General features: G+C 35.4%; 1 protein-coding gene across 3 annotated transcripts in view; it reads right to left on the minus strand.

Moving 5' to 3' along the window:
* Window positions 1–21,147, minus strand: part of LOC111422094 (isotocin receptor-like) — a 112,551-nt gene that overhangs the window by 12,282 nt on the left and 79,122 nt on the right. For all 3 annotated transcript variants that reach the window (XM_071197967.1, XM_071197969.1, XM_071197968.1), the window contains exons 3-4: window positions 12,819–12,913; window positions 6,360–6,649 (exon numbers count right to left, since the gene is read on the minus strand). In XM_071197967.1, the coding sequence (XP_071054068.1) occupies window positions 6,360–6,649; window positions 12,819–12,913 (385 nt within the window). The remainder of the gene's footprint in view (window positions 1–6,359; window positions 6,650–12,818; window positions 12,914–21,147) is intronic.

Below are 21,147 nucleotides of genomic sequence, written 5' to 3' on the forward strand. Positions count from 1 at the left end.
CCCTTATACACACTTTCAAAATTACTTTTACACTACAATTTCATCAACTTCTTGGACTCTGCAACACGACAACGCTTTTTCTTTAGCCAAAAATCTATCTTTCTAGGACATCCCTCTTCACATGCTATCCTATCATTGTCAACTGATGTATCTAACACAGGTATGGGAGCTGTTCTAACGCAAACCGTCAATGGAAGGTCTCAACCATTAGCGTTCTTTTCCAAAAAATTTAATTCATGCCAAACCAAATATTCCACTTTTGATAGAGAACTTTTAGCGATCTACTCTGCTATCAAATTTTTCAAACATTCGTTACATGGAAATAAATTTACAGTATATACAGATCACAAACCCATTGTCGCATCAATTTTTTCGTCCACAGACAAAACTCCTCGACAAACACGATATCTAAGTTATATTGCACAATTTACTTCAGATATCAAATACATCAGAGGAAATTCAAATATTGTTGCAGATACTCTATCCAGAACAAACATCGGATCTCTAAATTCATCTTATCCAGATTTTCTAGCCCTTAGCAACGCTCAACTTGCTGACACAGAATTGGAAAATTTACTAAATAAGCAATTTTCCAACAATCCTTTAAAATCTTATCGTTTAACACATCAAACAACATCACAATCCGATATCAAACTGTGGTGTGAAACCTCTTCATCATCTCCAAGAATTTATATTCCGCAACAGTTCAAACAAGCAATTTTTGACAAAATTCATAGCTTCTCTCATCTCAGAATACGTTCCACCATTCATGCAATCAAAACAAGATTCTTTTGGCCACACATGTCAAAGAAAATTCATGTTTGGACCAAAACCTGCTTAAAATGTCAACAAGCAAAAATTCAAAAACATACAAAATCGCCAATCATCAACATCAAAATTCCTAAAATTAGATTTGATCATATACATATACTGACGATGCCAGTACTAATTATTCTCTGTGGAAGGCAACAAGAAAGCTTAAAGTTCCAAAAACACATACACCTCCAATTCGAAATAATAATGGAAATTGGGCTAAGAGCAATCAAGAAAAAGTTAATTTGTTTGCTGAACATCTGAAAGAAACTTTTACATCAGACAGTCCAACAACTATGCTAAATAGTGTCCCTAGCGTATTTCAAAGTGATCAGCAGAGTAATATACCATGTGTAAGAATGAAAGAACTGTATTATGAAATACAAAAACTAAATGTAAAGAAATCAGTGGGGTATGACCTAATTAATGGAGAAACATCTACCAAAACGGGCGATTACAAAACTATTACACATAACTAATGCTGCTTTTAAACAGAAATACTTCCCAAGCATATGGAAAGTTGCTGAAATAATAATGATACCAAAACCTGGTAAACCCCCCACAGATGTTACATCATATAGGCCAATCTCATTATTACCCTTACTATCAAAACTGCTTGAAAAATTACTATTAAAAAGACTAAAACCTGTCATAGAAGAAAAAGCCCTAAATACCAACACATCAATTTGGGTTTCGGAATAAACATGCAACAATAGATCAAGTGCATAGAATAACGAATACTATCGAAATAGCAATGGAAGAAAATAAAGCCTGCTCTGCCGTATTTTTGGATGTTGCACAAGCTTTCGACAAAGCTTGGTTAGATGGTTTAAATTACAAACTAGACCAAATACTACCATCAACGTATAGACAACTATTAAAATCATATCTTTCTGATCGATATTTTAGAGTAAAATACGAAAACGCTTATTCACCAATACATGAAATACGAGCCGGAGTTCCTCAAGGAAGTGTGCTTGGCCCAACATTGTATTTACTCTACACATTCGACCTTCCTCAGGTACCAGAAACTTTAACAGCTACATTCGCAGACGACACAGCGATCTTGGCTGTTGCAGAAAATGAAGTAGTTGCAGCAAATAAGTTACAATTGGCATTAAATTCAATAGAAAACTGGACCAAACGATGGCTAATAAAACTAAATGCAAATTAATCGACATACATGAACTTTATTTACAAGAAAGTAAACTATGTTCCAGTACACATAAATGGCAATGCAGTCCCTTACGCGGACACCGCAAAATATCTTGGTATGACGCTGGATGCAAAACTCAAATGTAAAGCTCATATCAAAAAAAAACGTGAGGAACTTGATATTAAATTTAGACACCTATATTGGCTTATTGGCAGAAAATCAACGCTATCACTAAGAAACAAGTTGTTAATATACAAACAAGTATTAAAACCAAAATGGACATACGGAATCCAACTGTGGGGTTGTACCTGCAAGACAAATGCAAGTCTGATTCAAAGATTCCAGAACAAAGTACTAAGGTGCATAGTGAATGCACCTTGGTATATAAGAAACACTGACCTCCATCGCGACTTGAAAGTAGCATCGGTGTCATCAGAAATTGCATCATTTGCATGTAAACATGAGAAGAGAATACATGATCATCCCAACATCGGGGTCATCCAGCTTCTCGACAACGAGGATGTCCTGCGTCGCCTTCAGAGGATGAAGCCGTTCGATTTAGTGACCTAGTGCCCTAGTCGATTCAAACGCGAGCAATAGTGCGGAATTATAACAAAAACAATAATACCCAATACGTGTGTTCTGCGTATCGCAGTGTGCGCGTTTTTGTGTTTTGGTCTTAAAACGGTAAAAATATGACAATATTTATCTATATTATGGGAAAAGCACACTGGACCACTGGGAAAAGCTGCAAAATATTATCTAGTTTAATTTAGTGTTAAAAATAAGTAACTAATTAGTATGTATTTACTAGGTGTTATACAAAATTGTGCTATGCATAATATAGAAAAAAAAAAAAAATATACATATCGACTTGATTGGACCACTCACTCCGTCCCTAGGTTGTACTTATGTACAGTCGTGATCTTGGGAAATGCACACTCAAGGTCAAGCGCTGTTGTGAGATCCGACATGCCGCTGGCTAAACGGGCTGATCCGAGCGCACACGAAGCTCTTGACTCGTGGGCGCTCGGCTTAGCCCTTTTAGCCAGCGGCATATCGGATCTTACAACAGCGCTTGACCTTGAGTGTGCATTTCCCAAGATCACGACTACTCACGTACTTACAGTTATCGAGCGCTTCACTCAATGGCCAGAAGCTTTTCCGCTGAAAGATATCACATCTTCTACTATAGCAAACACAGTCTTCCGGCATTATTTTAATCGATTTGGTATACCTACCACAATAACACATGATCAGGGACGGCAATTCGAATCAAACCTCTTTTCAAAATTTAACACATTACTTGGCACACGACAAATACATACATCATGTTTCCATCCCCAAGCAAATGGAATGTTAGAACGATTTCATCGATCATTGAAGACGGCTATCATCGCTAAAGGAGACTCTACTAGATGGAACAACAATCTACCCCTCATCCTACTAGGATTAAGAACATCACTTAAGGAAGATCTAGGTTGCTCCTCAGCAGAACTGCTTTACGGGCAACCACTAAGACTTCCTGGAGAGTTCTTCATACCTACTAATCCATCTATTGACTATGAGCCTTTCCTCTCCAGTTTAAGAGACACTTTTTCAAAATTAAAACCAGTGAATACGTCTTTTCACTCTATTCAAAAACCTTTTATTCATAAAGACTTGCACAAATCAAATTTCGTTTTCATTAGACCTTTCAAAGTTCTGACAAAAGCAACCAAATATTTCGTAATTCAGAAAGGCAATGATAAAATTATTGTTAATGTCGATCGCCTTAAGCCCACGTTTATCTTTAATGAAAGTATTAAATTTAATAATTCGGAAATAGATAAACATGTGTCATCCCCGAATAGAAAAGTACATTTTAACATATAATCGTTATTTTTTATTACTACAACATATTACTTTCTTAAGTTGTACCATTGTTTTACCTTCCTCTTCTTATTAATTTCTTTTTCACGGAAGGGGGAGTATTGTAGTGTGCTATGCACCACACAAAGTGTGCCATGAAAAGTTGTTTTTAATAAAATGATTTGTTATATAATTTACAAAAAACAGATTAAAAATAGTATATTATTATATGAGCATATAATGAGGGCTATTATTCACTAAGGTTAAGTTTATGTCACGAGCGTAGCGAGTGGCATAATTAACCTGAGTGAATAATTGCTCATTATATGCGAGTAGAATACTATACTTTGTCCACGACTATTGAAATTGATTCCATAAATTTATTTTTTAAATCAATTTTTGAATAGAGGTTAAACGTCAATGTGACACAAATGACACAACAATTTGTCAAAATTAAGTGTCAGTTTTATAAAACATCGTTTTCTTTACGAAAATTAATTAATTTATGCTTAAATCATACGAAAAAACGAATTTGTTTAGGTTTTTTTAATGTCAAACATTTAGAAACTCCTAAAAAATTGAATTAAATTGACGTTTTTTGAACTTTTAACGTTTCAAATAATTATTAATAGTCTGGTCAAGATGGCTACCCGTGAATAATGATTATTATTCACCGCTATTATTCACTCCGTGAAAAATGACTACCATTTTGTTTTAGAAAACTCATTCATAAGGTATATATTATAAGGTAGTCGTGGACAAAATAAATTATCCATTAACAACCTAAAATGTGGTAGAATAATAGTATATTATTCAACAAGCGTATAATGGCGGCTGTTACCCACGAAGAAGAAGTTGCAACACGAGCGAGCGAAGCGAGCGAGTGTTGTAATCTGAGTGGGTAACATCCATTATACGCAAGTTGAATACTATACTTTATCTACAACTATTTAATTTTGAAAAAAAAATCAAAAAAACGAAAAAAAAATAAACTTGATAGACATTTCAGACATAACCTCAATATAAGAAAGCTGTCATTTCTGTTAATATTTTATTTTTTGATTAGTAGGCAGTGTCAGAAGTGTGGAATAATGGCCTCATTATTCAACACTTTGTCTGTCATGGGTAATGAGTGTCATTACCCGTCAAAAATCAATTGTATAACGAATAGATAATTCAATAGTTGTAGATAAAAATAATTTTTAAAATTCAATAAAAATATTGTGCATGATATTGTACATCCTCGTACACTCTAGAACTATCTAAAACAGATTTAAAAAAATTCATTATAAAAATTCTAATACAATATCTTTTTTGTTTGATTTTTTTATTGCATTTCCTAAAATATAAACGCCCCTAATAAATCATCTTCCACGCATTTATACACCTTTGACAACAATTGGACAGACTTCACGTTTAGGATATATGATGAATTTAATTTTCAGTATTGTATTGTGTAGGTATTTCCACTTGGCAGCTTTTCAATATCACCTCGCGTCAATCGAATTTGAATTTATAAGCTTCCTGCAAAATGACGAGCGATATTTTATCGCGATGCGATTGGAGTTTTGTTATTTTTCGTTCGCGGTATTGGAATGTTGTACAATTAATTTCATTCGTGCACATATATTATTAGTTGGGATGCAATGTTTGACTTTCATATTGTAAATTCGCCGGCTGATAACTAAATTGAAACGAACCATTTCCATGCAATGTTTTTATTTTTGATTTTACCAGTGGGAGTTAATTCATTTTTAAAGTAAATTTAAACTTCCTAGATAAACAGTTTGTTGTGCTATAATTTTATTAAAAAAGCTGCGTTGCTGAAATTTGCATCCAGCAAATTACAGGCTTTGCAAATGAAGTACCTTAAAGGACACGCCTTAATGGTGTATTTAATCTAACGACAATATTAAATTTATATGGAAAAAGTGTTTAGTTTTAAAGAATTGAGAGGTTTTCCGGAAACTATGTGGGTGTAATTTACGAATAACTTTTATTCCCGCGTGACTTTTATTTTCCTGGAAAATTGTATTGGTAATACGGTAATAATTTTCATAAATTCTTTTCCAATTCCGCAATGAACGTCGGAATCCCCATCGATATAGCAGGTGAAATGGACGATTTTTCCTGGCAGTTATTTTCATAACGCTATTAACGTCGACCTACAATTTGTAGGAATAAGTACCGAGGTATCGGAATATCTTGGAAAAGGTGAAATTTATTCAGATATTACCACAACGTTATGTGTTAATGTTTCAACTTGTAGGATCATTTTTCAGCTAATAAATTTAATTTGGTTATTTAATGAACCCCACCTGGCCCTAAAATATTTTACCCATTAACTTTTTTCCATCATGTCTCTTTTTAAAGATTTTGTCAAATGGTTTTCCATCGTGATCCATCAATATTAGCGTCGATGCTTGCATTAGAAATATAAGAACCGTCGATATACCGTCGTTCCCTCTTCGGATATCAATTTCTCGTCTGAGCTTTAGACCGGTATTGGATGGATGATTGATTAAGTTATGGTACGTACCTTTAAAGAAGGGGATATCTGCTGCATGAGGATCCCATGTTGCCCATAACAGTGCAAAGATAAACGGTGTGGAACAAATCACGTACATTACTATGACCGCGATCGTTTGCTTGACGGTGTTTATTTTAGCCCTTGAAATCAATGGGACTCTCGTTTCCGGAGATCTAGTAGATGCTTGTCTAGGTCTTGTACTTAATTCCCCGACTGAGCTTTGCCATATTTCACGACAAATCGACGTGTACGTCACTATTAGTACTATCAGTGGAACTATGAAGACAGATATGCTATACCTGAAACAATGCAAACAGTACAAATCAACCGGGCTGTACATCGTCAGCACGTGCCATTGATTTTACATTAACACCAGGAAATTAATGGCAAGAGTTTATAGGTGTATAATTGTCGAAATTGATGAAGTACTATTATTTAAGTAAAATTCTTTGTTATGATTGTTAAATAATTAATAATAATAAGTTATAATTTAGTTCCTTGTCACATTTCATATTACAAATTGGGTTGTTCGACAGCCTACCAAGTTTAATTGCGCAAATTCGAATCTGTAGTTGGGGAAGTTTAGTGGTTTAACAAGCAAAGTTCATAACACACATAAATACAATTACAACAACAATTACGAAATTATACAGAGAAACCGGAAATCACTAATATGTTTCAAAATTTTCAGAAAATTACAAAATGTTAAAATAATTAATTCAAGCTTTAGAAAGTAAATTATTCGAGCTTTTCGCATAAGTAACTTCCCCGAGACTCAACTGCATAAAGTTACACATCGTCCTTTGATAGCTCAAAGGTTTACATTGTCTATTTGAAGACAGCCAATTTGCCTGTGGATAGTTAATGTTTAAAAAACCTAACATTATCAAACTTTGTTTTTATTTTTTCTTAATTTAGAAACCATTAACTTGAAGATCCTAAATTTCTCTTATTTCTAGTTTATTGTAAACGCTGGTAGGGAAGGATTACTCGGAGAAACATTCACATCTTCCACGTTATTTCAATTTACACTTCTTGCCCAATAACTGCTTTTCACAGATAGAGAGTTCACTTGTATGCGGAAGATAATCTTTATCTTGTCTTTTCCTCAAAATAACATGAATATGTTTTACAATACTTGAGACTATACAATAAGATTTTTTCTTTACTCTTCAGTTAGTCTTTGTTTTGTTTATTTCTTCTATTACCAATGTTATTTCAGTCTTTCTCTTCTCTGTTCAGTTTTCATCATATTTCTTCAACCTCTGCTCTGGCTGTTTTTTCTATTTCTTTCATTCTTGCCTTTACTATCTCTTATCACTCTTCCTCCTCTCTGCATAGACTGCTTTCTACTTTTTCAACTTCTGCTTAGTCTCTTTCTTTTATTGTCACTTTTATCTGTCACTCTTTCCAATATCTGAGCCCACGTAATCTATTATCAGCCTTTTTTCAATTTCTCTGTTCTCTGTCGCTGCTGTATATTTTCTCTTTCTAATCTCTTTTCAGTCTCTTTCTTCTATTGCCAGCATCTTTCCTGTCTTTACAGTCTCTGTTCAGGTCCTTTCTTCTAGTATTAATTCCTTTTCACTCTGAATCTTTTCTGCACAGACTCTTTTCACTCTTTCTTATTTCTGTTCAGTTTCTATCTTCTATTAATAGTCTCAAAGCATGCTTAGTCTATTTCATCTATTACTATCTGCCCACGCAGCCTAATCCTTTTCTAATTTCTCTTTAGTCTCTTTCATTTATTATCAATCTCCATTTCTATCTTTTCTGTTCAGTTGATTTTGTATCCTTCCAGCTTCTGTTCTATTTTTTCTTATATATTAGTCTATGTCTGGTGACCTTTTTTTCTGTTTATACCATTTGTTGTCATTTATGTATGTCTTCCTTCTTAGTGATCAGCTTCCTTGCTCTCTTTTAGATCTCAATTTAGCCTACTTCTAGTTTCAATCTTTTCTGTTCAGTTCCTAAAGACGTAGACTTCTGACTACTGAAAAAGATAGTTTTCTTTTGAAATGTCAATCACTCTGGAATAGAATGTTGAGTAAGATTAGTTTTCTTTTGAAATGACAATCATTCCGGAAAAGAAGGTTGAGTAAGGTTAGTTATCTTTTGAAATAACCATCATTCCGGAAAAGAATGTTGAGTAAGGGTAATTTTTTTTAAGAATGTTGGATAAGCTTTGTTTTCTTTTGAAACGTCAATCATCCAAGTAAAGAATGTTGAGTAAGAATAGTTTTCTAATGAAATGTCAATCACTCTAGAATAGAATGTTGAGTAAGGATAGTTTTCTTTTGTAATGTCAATTATACAGTGAAAAAATTATAAGTAAGGCCAGTATTCTTTTGAAATATCAATCAACCCAAGAAACAATGTTGGGTAAGGTTAGTCTTCTTTGGAAATGTCAATCACTCTAGAATAGAATGTTGAGTAAGGTTAGTTTCCTATTGGAATATCAATCTATCCAGGAAAGAATGTTGGGTAACGTTACATTACATTACAATGTAATGGGTAATGTTAGTTTTCTTTTGAAACGTCAGTCTACTCAGGAAAGAATGTTGGGTAAGGTTTGTTTTCTTTTGAAATGACAATTATTTCTGTAAAGAATGTTGAGTAAGGTTAGTTATCTTTGAAATTCTTTTGAAATGACAATCATTCCGGAAAAGAATGTTGAATAAGGGTAGTTTTTTTTAAAGGACAATTAACCCCGGAAAGTATGTTGGGTCAGGTTAGTTTTCTTTTGAAACGTCAATCATCCTTGTAAAGAATATTGAGTAATTTTAGTTTTTTTTTGAATGTCAGTCTATCCAGGAAAGAATGTTGGGTAACGTTACATTTCATTACAATGTAATGGATAATGTTAGTTTTCTTTTGAAATGTTAATCAACTCAGAAAATAATGTTGAGTAAGGTTAGTTTTATTTTGAAATGACAATCATTCCGGTAAAGAATGTAGAGTAAGGTTAGTTTTCTATTAAATTGTCAGTCTATCCAGGAAAGAATGTTGGCTAGGGTAAGTTTTCTTTTGAAATCATCTAGGGTTATTTGAATCATCTATGTAAAAAATGTTGAGTAAGGATAGTTTTTTCTTGAAATGACAATTAACCTCGGAAAGAATGTTGGGTAATGTTAGTTTTGTTTTGTAATTACAATCATTCCGGAAAAGAATGTTGAATAAGGATAGTTTTTTCTTGAAATGACAATTAACCTCAGAAAGAATGTTGGGTAATGTTAGTTTTGTTTTGTAATGTCAATTATACCGTGAAGGAATGTTATGTAAGGTCAGTTTTCTTTTAAAATGTAAATCAACCAAACAAAGAATGTTGAGTAAGATTAGTTTTCTTTTGAAATGACAATCATTCCGGAAAAGAATGTTGGGTAAGGTTAATTTTCTTTTGAAACGTCAATCATCCTGATAAGAATGTTGAGTATGGTTAGTTCTCTTTTGAAACGTCAGTTTACTCAAGAAAGAATGTTGGGTAAGGCTTGTTTTCTTTTGAAATGACAATCATTCCGGAAAAATGGACTGTCTGTCCATTTCAGAGTCTAATATACATCTTGGGAATTATCAAAACTGCTGGCACAGGTTTGAATTCTAAGGGAGTTGAGTAAAAATAGATACATTGGATAATGAGGTTAAAATTGAGAATTTTGAGAACTGCTAAAGAAAAATTAAGTTTATTTAAATTTACAAATTAATCTATCTTAATTTCCTTATGATTAGAAAATGATAAATTATTTCCAAAAGTTGTAACTTTTCTCTGAAAACTCCGTTCGGTTGAAAAGTTTTACAGTGAGGGTCACGTGCTTTAACCATCTGCTCGACTGTATTTTCATTTGGCGTGGCACGTGCTGACAAACTGGTAACTCTCGACGACTCTTTTGTTTGATTGTTCAGAAATAATTTTCGATGCAATCTCTACTACACAGCAAAAACTGTGTCAAATTTATTTGCTACAGCGGCAGAAATTTTATTCTTTTCCGGCAGTATCATAACTTTTATTATCTCTTTAATTCCAAAATGCTATAAATGACACATTTAACGGGATATTAACAGTAATGTGGCGAAAAATAATAATATAATAAAATGATAAAACTTTTTTAAAATAAATGACTACTAATTTTTAGATGTAAATGGAAAATTGAAACTCGAATCCGAAGTAATAATAACTTGTGTACGGCTAATTTTAAGTTTGAATGATAAATTGTCTGATTTTGGACGTTAAAACTTTTCGGGATATCTTTCTCTTTTGTGTTTGAAGTAGCGTAATGGTAAAGTTTAAGACTAAAATTTATTGTTTGAATTGAAAGATTTATTTTCTATCTATTCTAAATATTTAAAATTGTTTGCACAAAGAAGAGTTGAAAGGATATTAATAAATTTAACGAAACAATTAGGTTTGAAAATGTTCTGTGATAAATCGCCAAATAAAAAGAATCTATTCCTTCCGACATAACTTTCGAATTGAATCGATATGCCGGGGTGAAACCATAACAAATTACAACCGATATCCTGGAATTGCTCTCTAGAAATTGTTCCATTGAGTGTAAAGCGTGTCAAATGTTCTATTCAACAATTTCCTGAACTACATATTGACGATCGCTTTGTTTTAAAAATTCTTTATATACATTTGATTTTGATCTTATTTTATTTTTGGTTAGATGAGAAATAAAAAAAGGGTTAATATCCCTGCAGACCTAAGATAAGCTATTTTTCACGCTTCAGCAGAAAAAAAAACGATATTCCTTTCCGGGTTCTAGATTTTTATTGTTATTTTTATAGATGATTGCACGCTTTTCCCTTTTCAGTGATAAATTTAATAAATTCCGTGTATGTTGATGAGCGGACTGAGAAAAACTTATACATATTCATAAAAATGTTCACCTATACGTAAATTTCGGGGCAATTTTTCATGCGAAAATTAAAATTACAAAAAGATAGAGACTACATCGGTAGCTTAATTAACCTTTCAGTATACATGCTTACACACGGCGGACTGTGAGTCTATAATTGCTAATAAAGATGATTGTCGTGCAAAGATGGTGTTAGTTAGAAATTATTTAATTTCAAATTTATTATCCGAATTTTATTACTTATTTGCTTTTTTGTATTAAATCCACATAACTTAACTTATTTGCATTATAAGCTCAGATATTTGCGGGACAACTAAAATTAGTACTAATACTAGTTCTACAACTAACACTAGACTTAGAACTAGAAACATTCAGGTTTAATCCTGCGTCTCTCAAGACGGCTAAACCTGAATTAACACTGGACCTAGAACTAGAAATATTCGGGTTAAGCCGTCATGAGAGATGCATGGCTAATCGAAATGGCTAATCGAGACGCATGTCTGCAGATGCACGGCTAAACCCGAAACTTTCTAGTTCTAAGTCTAGTGTTAGTTCTAGTTTTACACTGTCACTAGAACTAACACAAGACCTAGAACTAGAATCATTCGGGTTTAGCCGTCTTGAGAGACGTGCGGCTAAATCCGAATGTTTCTAGTTCTTAGTCTAGTATTAGTTCTAGTTTTGCACTAGCAGTATCTCTAGAATTAACACAAGACCTAGAATTAGAATCATTCGGGTTTAGCCGCCTTGAGTGACGCATGGTTAAACCAGAATGTTTCTAGTTCTCAGTCTAGTGTTAGTTCTACTTTTACACTAGCACTGTCACTAGAACTAACACAACACCTAGAACTAGAATCATTCGGGTTTAGGCGTCTAGAGAGACGTCTAGTTTTACACTAGCACAATCACTAGAACTAACACAAGACCTAGAACTAGAAACATTTGGGTTTAGCCGCACGTTTCTCAAGACGGCTAAACCCGAATGATTCTAGTTCTAGGTCTTGTGTTAGTTCTAGTTTTACACTAGCACTGTCACTAGAACTAACACAACACCTAGAACTAGAATCATTCGGGTTTAGCCGTCTTGAGAGACGTGCGGCTAAACCCAAATGTTTCTAGTTCTCAGTCTAGTGTTAGTTCTAGTTTTACACTAGCACTATCCCTAGAACTAACCAAGACCTATAACTAGAATCATTCGGGTTTAGCCGTCTTGAGAGACGCATGGCTAAACCAGAATGTTTCTAGTTCTTAGTTTAGTGTTAGTTCTAGTTTTACACTAGCACTATCACTAGAACAACAATTTTCAGAATCACTAGAACTAACACAAGACCTAGAACTAGAATCATTCAGGTTTAGCCGTCTTGAGAAACGTGCGGCTAAATCCGAATGTTTCTAGTTCTCGGTCTAGTGTTAGTTCTAGTTTTACACTAGCACTATCCCTAGAACTAACACAAGATCTGCAACTAGAATCATTCGGGTTTAGCCGTCTTGAAAGACAGCTAAACAGCTAATCACCAAAAGATGGCGAGAGTGCAAAATTGATTGTATTGAAAAGTTAGATAATGTAATTTTAGCTGCAAAAAAATCAATTTGATGTGAATGTAATACTTACCATGTTACGTAAGCTCTTTCACCCCAATTTTCAGAAAACGTAGCCCAACAATCCCAAGTTCCCACTTCAACTTCTTGATAAGTAAATATTTCTATCTGAAATAAAAAAAGAACTAAAATGAGTTACTTTAATTCGTTATTAATCACATGTAAATGACTATACTAAGTGGATTTAACGAAATGATGTTTGCACGGTTAAAGTTGGGTTGGATGGAAACCTTTGAATAGTAATTCACCATTTGGTAGATTATTTGATGCATCGCAGGCTATTGCAATGAATTAATCAAAAGGGATTGAGGGCACTCCTTCTCACGTCCTGCTCTCCACTAATCAGGTTGATTGACTGGCAGTAATGAGTTGAAATAGATTAGAACGTATTCAATAGCTCGAAATCCGAAATACACTTTAACCGAAGTGCTTTGGACTTGTTACCAAACGGATACTTTTGACATTTTTCACTTCTATTTCATGAAATGTTCTATTTTACGATATCGTGATATATTCGTAATATCTCCTCGTGTAACTGAAAATATATTTGACAACGTGCACCTTTACTATTTCCGGAATAAATTGTCTACGTTTAGGTGACAAAAATATTAAAAATGAATAGGTTGAAATATTAAATTGGTGCAATTTTTCACCTACGCGAAATTGATTTAGTAATTTGGGAGTCTAGACAGAATAGATTAAGGTCTAAAGTGAGCGAATATTAAATTTGGGATAGATTCTGGGGATTACCAAAACGCAAATGTATTGCGTGTTTGTGTTGGGATGGTTCGTCAATTATTCTCATTAAATGTGTCGTCGCAATATCGTCCTGTTGATAGTTTATACGATAGGTTACTGTATAATATGTATAAATTTAGCAACTAGGGAAATCCACAAGGGAAATTCGATTTGTCATATTAACATATTAAATGTCATAGTTGTATCTAACCTTCTTTCTTTGTAATATCCATAAAATGTAGAAACATGTAAAAAAAATAAAGAAATCCTCTTTTATATAATTCCATAAATTATAATTAGGATCAAATATTGCCTTAACCGGTTTCAGTATTAACCATCATCAGAGGCAAACAACTATTACAATACCCCTTAAGTTTTGAGTGATAGCGCGGAAACGGAAATGGAGGTTATTGGGGAAGTTGGAATAATCGAGAGAATGACATATAGTCTTTAGGTTACTCCATTAATCCATGTTGTAATTTTGAAAGCAAGGTTGGTAAGAATAATAATAATAATAATGTTTATTAATCGGATAAGATATAATATATGTACAAATAGAAAAAATTATAAAAAGGCAGTTCCGATTAATGAGGGTCATGTCAGGTCGACCAAGTGACCAAGGTGACCCTCAGCAAAATAATAAGACAAAAATTGAAAAATAAAATTTAAATGAAATCAAGCCGATTATAAGCGCAAAAAAAAATTAACAAACTTAAAATACACAATAAGAAGCATACTTACATATAACAAGCATACATATATAAATCTCAATCTCTGTCAGCCCCCAATCCTCCCCGCGGCTATGAAACCATTTCAAAATAAACAAAGAAGAAGAGTGCTAAGTTAACTTGCCGCTCACTTAAATAAGCCCTAACCCTTGCCTTAAAGGAAATCAGAGAAAGACTCTTGAAGAAATCAGGTAGCCAATTGTATAAGTTAGGCATACAATACGTAAAGCTGCGTTTCAAAATTTCTAAGCGGTGGTGAGGTATCGTTAGCGTATGTTTATGCCTAATATTAATATTATGGATATCTGTGCGAAATCTAATTTTATCATAATTTTTTTTGTAGATAATTTTGTGGTAGAGACATAAGCAGTGAAGAGTCCTTCGCCGTGTCATGCTCAACCAGCCAGCGTATGTGATATGCGCTGTCTAGGCAGGAGTGAGATATTACGTCACCGTAATTGAAGATGGACAACACCAAGGCATCACACAGATGCGTTCTAAGGTTCTGGTTCAAAATGTATCTGTTGTTGTAAAGCAACCTTAATGTAGAGTAAGCTCGCCGTAGAAGGGACCGAACATGCCCATCAAAGCGAAGGCGCTCATCGAAACATATACCCAAATTTTTTACATTTTCCCCAAAGCTAAGACGACTTCCACCCATCACCAATTGCAAGTTAGTTTTTATAAACTCGGATGAAGCTCTATCCCCAAAAACCATAACCGATGACTTACTAGAATTAATCCGTAGACAAAACTTGCCAGCAAGTTCTTCGACCTTAACTAAGTCATGATTAATTTTGCTTTCAACGTCTTCCATATCACACAGTTTAAAGGAGTAGAGCAGTTGAGTATCATCAGCATAAAAGTATGGCATACAGTGATCCAAAACATTAGCGAACCCAATTGTGGATATCACATATAACAGAGGACCCAAAATAGAGCCCTGTGGGACACCCGATATAACATCTGCGGTATTGGATGTACCACCATTAAGTTTAACCAACTGCTTTCGTCCAGACAAACAACTTTGTACTAAATGAATCGAACCTAAAGATAAACCTATATAATGGAGCGCACCACCAAAGTATCATGATGTATTCTATCAAAAGCCTTAGAAAAATCCAAAAGTGTTAAGATATTAACTCGTTTGTCGTTAATTGCTTTGAAGATTTCATCTGTCACAGCCAGAAGCGCAGTAGCGTTACTAAATCCCGGACGAAAGCCAACTGGGCAACACATTATAGTCATCAAGATGGCAGCGAAGTCTGACCGCCATGACCCTCTCACAATCCTTGGAAAATATAGGCAATATACTAATTGGCCCAATTCATGAGGATTTAGGGTTCTTGGAATTGGAGTCACCAAGGCGATCTTCCAAATATCAGGGAACACAGAACATTCAATGGAATAGTTAATTATATGGCACAAGAAGGGCAAAATTGTAGGACAACACATTAAAAGCATTTTAGCACTTATGCCATCGATACCAACAGAGTTTGATTTGATACCACATAGAATATTGAAAATTTCAGTTTCATTTGTAAGAGAAAATGTTAGTTTTTCTGTAACTTGTGGAAGTATGTTATTCCAATAAAAGTTAATCAACTCAGCACTTCCCATTGAATTAGTTTGAGTGCTGAGAAGGAAATTATTAATAGTATCAGCATCAAAACCAGTATCAGTCAATACTTGAGACTTATTTTTGACAACACCCAATTTCCTAAAACTCATCCAAAGATCACGAGATGATCGCTCCTGAAACAATGTGTTTAAAAACGCCCGTTTTTCTCTCAGAATGGCCGAGTTAGTGTAATTACGTAGTTGTTTATAATACTGGAAGTGATTGGGACACCTGCTCTGGCGGAATCTACTATAAGCCTGATCACGAAATCTCATAAGGAGCTTGATGTTATCGGTCACCCAAGGGCAACAGTTTTTACGGATGGAAACAGTACGCAAGGGCACATGACGATCAAAAAGATTATGAATTGAATCAACAAAAAAGGCCACCTTATCATTAATGTCCTGAAATTGGAGTATCCGGCACCAGGGTACTGACAGCAAATCCGCAGAAAACATGTCAGAATTAAGGTGTTTGAAATCACGAAATGTAAGTTTCGGGTATACATTTTTTAATGTTCCATGCATCCCGAGATCAACGAACACCAAATTATGATCTGCAATATCATAAATAGGTTGAACACCACTATTTTCAACAACTTGAAATTCTTGAAAACAAGAATGTTGGTAAACAGGTGTCAACAAGAATCAATGTTAACAGTTACTTTTTGATATTACAAAAACGATTAAAATTATTGCCAAATTTTTCCAATGAGAATCTTGAAAACTTTACTTTGTCTTCAGTGACAATTAATTTATTAATGGAAATCAATAAAAAGATTTCGTTTTTTCACAAAGAAGGGTGACAAAACCGTTGAGTTGATAGGATTAATCCCGGAAGAAAAGGAGAACGTTTGGTGATTTATTAGATCCCGTTGTAGATCTGGCACTAAAAGGGCTCTATTAAACTCCCTTCCGGTTGCTTTTATCTATACTGTATAACGTCTAGAATAAAAGCAAAAATCTATGCAACTCTATTTTTTCGATTTAGACGTTCATAGTTTTCCTATTTGGGTCAGCGTCCATTAAAAAGTTCAACTTTGTTACTAATTTCGCTTTGAAAAGTTGTTAATGATCGTTACGTGTAGAAGGGTCAACGATAATCTCTTGGCAATATATTTTATGGGTAAATTAACCCTGGCTTCAATTCGGTACGAATTTTATATCCGACGTAATTATGTGTTATAAATCGCACGTATAAAGATCTTGAAAGTATGATTTATTATTTATATCTTAAAAATTCGTTTTTTTTTACTCTGAAGTGAACTAAATCACTCGGTATAATATTATATTTTTCCGAGACTTAATTTCCCACTTTGTATGCAAATTCAAGTCGGTACTCCAAAATAATTTATTTTTAAGTTTATGACTTCCTTATATGATTTAAGAAAGTGAATAAGTTTTAAAAAAATTTTGTATTATGTGAAATTAGAAAATCTATTTCGCTTCTTGGAAAGGTGATATCCATAACGAAAAGAGAATCTTTTGCTGAAAGGAGGTTGATTTCCAGTGGAAATATTTTTTTCCCTGTGGGAATAAAGGGGTCCCGAAAGGAGCTTTGGAGATGCCTTTACCGTTTTCTGCCCAACAAAAAGGTCTTTCCCTTTAATCGATCATCAATCGTCATGGTTTCAATGTGATATAGGTTCTTGTGTCAGTATTTGAACCCACTTACCGATCCCAAATAGAGAGTTTTGTGGATATAAAATTTCTTTTTCTTCCCTTTAAAATATCATCATATTGGGACGTGTTTGTTCTCGGTCTGCTGAACCATTTACTTTTGGTCTGCGGACATCTGTTCGGAGCTACTTCAGGTTTTACAGTCTCACTGAAACATTTATCTCTCTCGTTGTCGTATTGTTCGGCGAACTTTTCCGTCTGTTAAATTGTTTTCTTAGACTATAAAAATATCTTGGTTATTTGCCTTCAAACTCAATTTCGGACAGGGTAAATTAATATAAGTACGAAGGCTTTCACGGCCGGTGTGAATTAAACTAAAATTAGAACTAAAACTAGAAACTTTCGGGTTTTGCCGTGCGTCTTTTAATAAAAGGTTTGACGTTTCGGATGCCATGTTGCAACCTTCTTCAGAAACTGGTTCGAAGTGACCAGATCAAAAATCGGTAACTATATATAAGTCGGAAAAACTAATTAATAATCAGTTAACGCTAATTACAAGCTAATTAATAACTAATTGCGTCGCATCCGGTGTGAGGCGGGAAGAGGTCTTCGTGTTCACCACCATCTTCCACGTTCTGCTAAGCTCCCAGCCATTATCTCTGTTAACGTTATTTTTATGTCGGTGGATCTCTATGGCTTCTCTTGTCAGTCTTTGGTAGTATCTGTTGTTCCTAGCCAGCACCTTTGTTTGTTCGAAGTCTATTCGGTGCCCCTCTGCATGGCAATGTTCCGCAACCGCCGACTACTGGATCTTCTTCAGCCTTACATCCCTCTCATGCTCCTTGATGCGGCACTCGACGTTGCGTCCAGTTTAGCCAACATAAACCTTCCCACAACTACACGATAGTCGATAGACTCTCGCTCCTTTTAATGGAGTTAGTTTGTCCTTGGCTATCGGGAGTGTGTTCCGAATTTTGCTGACCGTGCCGTACCGCACTACGATGTCGTTCTTCTTGAGGTGCCTAGCAATTCGTTCCGTTACACCTGAAACATAGGGAAGACAGATAAATCCAAGTGGTTTTGTACTTACCGTGTCCTCTTTCTGCTTTCGCTGCTTGATGGCCTGGTTGATGTCCCTCGAAGTGTATCCATTCTTCTGCAGCACGCCTCGTAGAAAGTGTTGCTCCTTCTTCAAGTTCTCTCCTTCACATAGTCTCGCTGCTCGCTGAAATAATGTACGGATCACGGACCTCTTCTGTTGGGGATGATGATGTGAACATGCCTGTAAATACCTGTTGGTGTGGGTCTTCTTTCGGTATACACCAAGTTCTATATCTCCATTTGTCGTCCTGGTGACCAACACATCTAGGAAAGGTAGTTTTTTGGCTGTTTCTGTTTCCATGGTGAACTTAATCATAGGATGTTGAGAGTTCAAGTGATCCAAGAACTCTTGGAGCCGTTTTTGACCATGTTGCCATATCACAAACGTGTCATCCACATATCGTAGCCATAGTTTTGGTTTCCACTGGCTCTTCTTCAAAGCGTCCTCTTCGAATAATTCCATGTAGAAATTAGCTATAACTGGCGATAGTGGAGATCCCATGGCTGCCCCTTCGAACTGCTCGTAAAATTCTCCTTTCCAGCTGAAATACGTCGACGATAAGCAATACTCCACCAGATCTGGCACGTATTCTGGTAAACCCTCCGGAATGAGTTTTCGGCGAAGACCCTCTACAGCATCCTTAACTGGTACCCTAGTAAAAAGGGATTCCACATCGAAACTTACCAACATATCCCCAGCCTCCAGCTTTACACCTTTTACCGATTCCACAAAATGTGTAGAATCCCTGACATACGATTCCGTGTTACCTGTAAAGGGAGACAGAATCTTTGCAAGATGTTTGGCCAGCTGGTATGTTGGGGAGTTGATGGCGCTGACGATAGGGCGGAGGGGGACGTCTGGTTTGTGAATCTTCGGTAGTCCGTAGATTCTTGGTGGTACCGGCGCCTGCACAAACAAACCTTTCTGCTGTTCTGCTGGAATTCCTGTGGTTTTTATCAGTTCCTTCATTTTTCTTACGATTTTGTCTGTGGGGTCCTTCTTGATCTTCCTGTAGGTGGCTGGGTCCAGTAGGTTCATCATTTTGTCGTCGTATTCTTTCCTGTTCATAACAACGGTGGCATTCCCCTTGTCTGCTGGTAACACGACGATTTCTGACTTTTCTTTTATAGATCGGAGTGCCTTCTTTTCACCAACCGTCAAGTTGGATTTTGGTGGTTTTGCTGACTTCAATACTCTCGCAACTTCTTGTCGGATCTCTTCGGCTTTCAGTGCAGGCATCCCTCGAACAGCTGCTTCCACTTCGCAGATGATTTCCTCCTTTGGGACCTTCTTCGGGGCGATTGCGTAGTTCAATCCTTTGGCGAGCACAGAGGTTTCGTCTTTCGTTAGTGGGACATTCGATCTGTTAATGACGATTGTTTCTACTGGTAAACTATTACTTTTCTTCTTTTACGACCGGCGTTCCAGAGATTCAAACTTCTTGATGTGTGTGTCACGGGTCTTCTGAAATTCGCGATTAGCCTTCTCCATTGTTAGTCTATCCACTTTTTCCCAGTCTTCTCCAGATATACAATTGGAAAGTGAGAGGTGCAGTCGTAGTAACTTCTCACTTATTTTTTGTAGATCATTGAAGGTCTTGTGGATTCTTTCTCGTAGCAGTGCTTGTTCTGTCCTAATCAAAATTCTACGTGCTGCAGCGGAGTCGATGTGGTGCTTCACCTTCAAGAAGGTTGGCGTTACTTTCTTCTCTCTGCATCTTCGTAGAAAGGCCAAACTGCTCAACAGCTTGCGTTGTCTAATTCGTGAGTTATCCAAATCCTTGATTTGTTTGTTGATATCCTCCCCATAAAGGTTAATAATATAAGTACGAAGGCTTCACGGCCGGTGTGAATTAAACTAAAACTAGAAACTTTCGGGTTTTGCCGTGCGTCTTTTAATAAAAGGTTTGACGTTTCGGATGCCATGTTGTAACCTTCTTCAGAAACTGGTTCGAAGTGACGAGATCAAAAATCGGTAACTATATATAAGTCGGAAAAACTAATTAATAATCAGTTAACGCTAATTACAAGCTAATTAATAACTAATTGCGTCGCGTCCGGTGTGAGGCGGGAAGAGGTCTTCGTGTTCACCACCATCTTCCATGTTCTGCTAAGCTCCCAGCCATCCTCTCTCTTAACGTTATTTTTATGTCTAGGGTAAATTAATATCGAAAAATTACTTTTCCCGATTTTTTCGTTTACTCTAGATCTTGATTCGAATATTATGTCATTCTCAAGTTAGATACCATTAAAATGAAATCAACTAGGTGTTCACAAAGTATAAGTTTCCTTGTAACTGAACCAACGATATATCAACCTTAATGGGGTATGCAACGAAGATATTTTATGCAAGTTATACCTCGCGAACCCCGAGGACCTATTTGTTCGCGTAGACTTTTATCGTTGTGGTGTAACATTCTTAGCTACACTGTGACAAACGGTTACACGCCTCTATGAGTTCTCAGAATACATGCGTCACGTTAGAAGTAACTAAAATAAATGTTCTTCATGTGTCTTTAATAAGAAACCGGTCGA

The sequence above is a fragment of the Onthophagus taurus genome, chromosome 7 (genome assembly GCF_036711975.1).
Source record: "Onthophagus taurus isolate NC chromosome 7, IU_Otau_3.0, whole genome shotgun sequence".
In the NCBI taxonomy this organism is placed as follows: domain Eukaryota; kingdom Metazoa; phylum Arthropoda; class Insecta; order Coleoptera; family Scarabaeidae; genus Onthophagus; species Onthophagus taurus.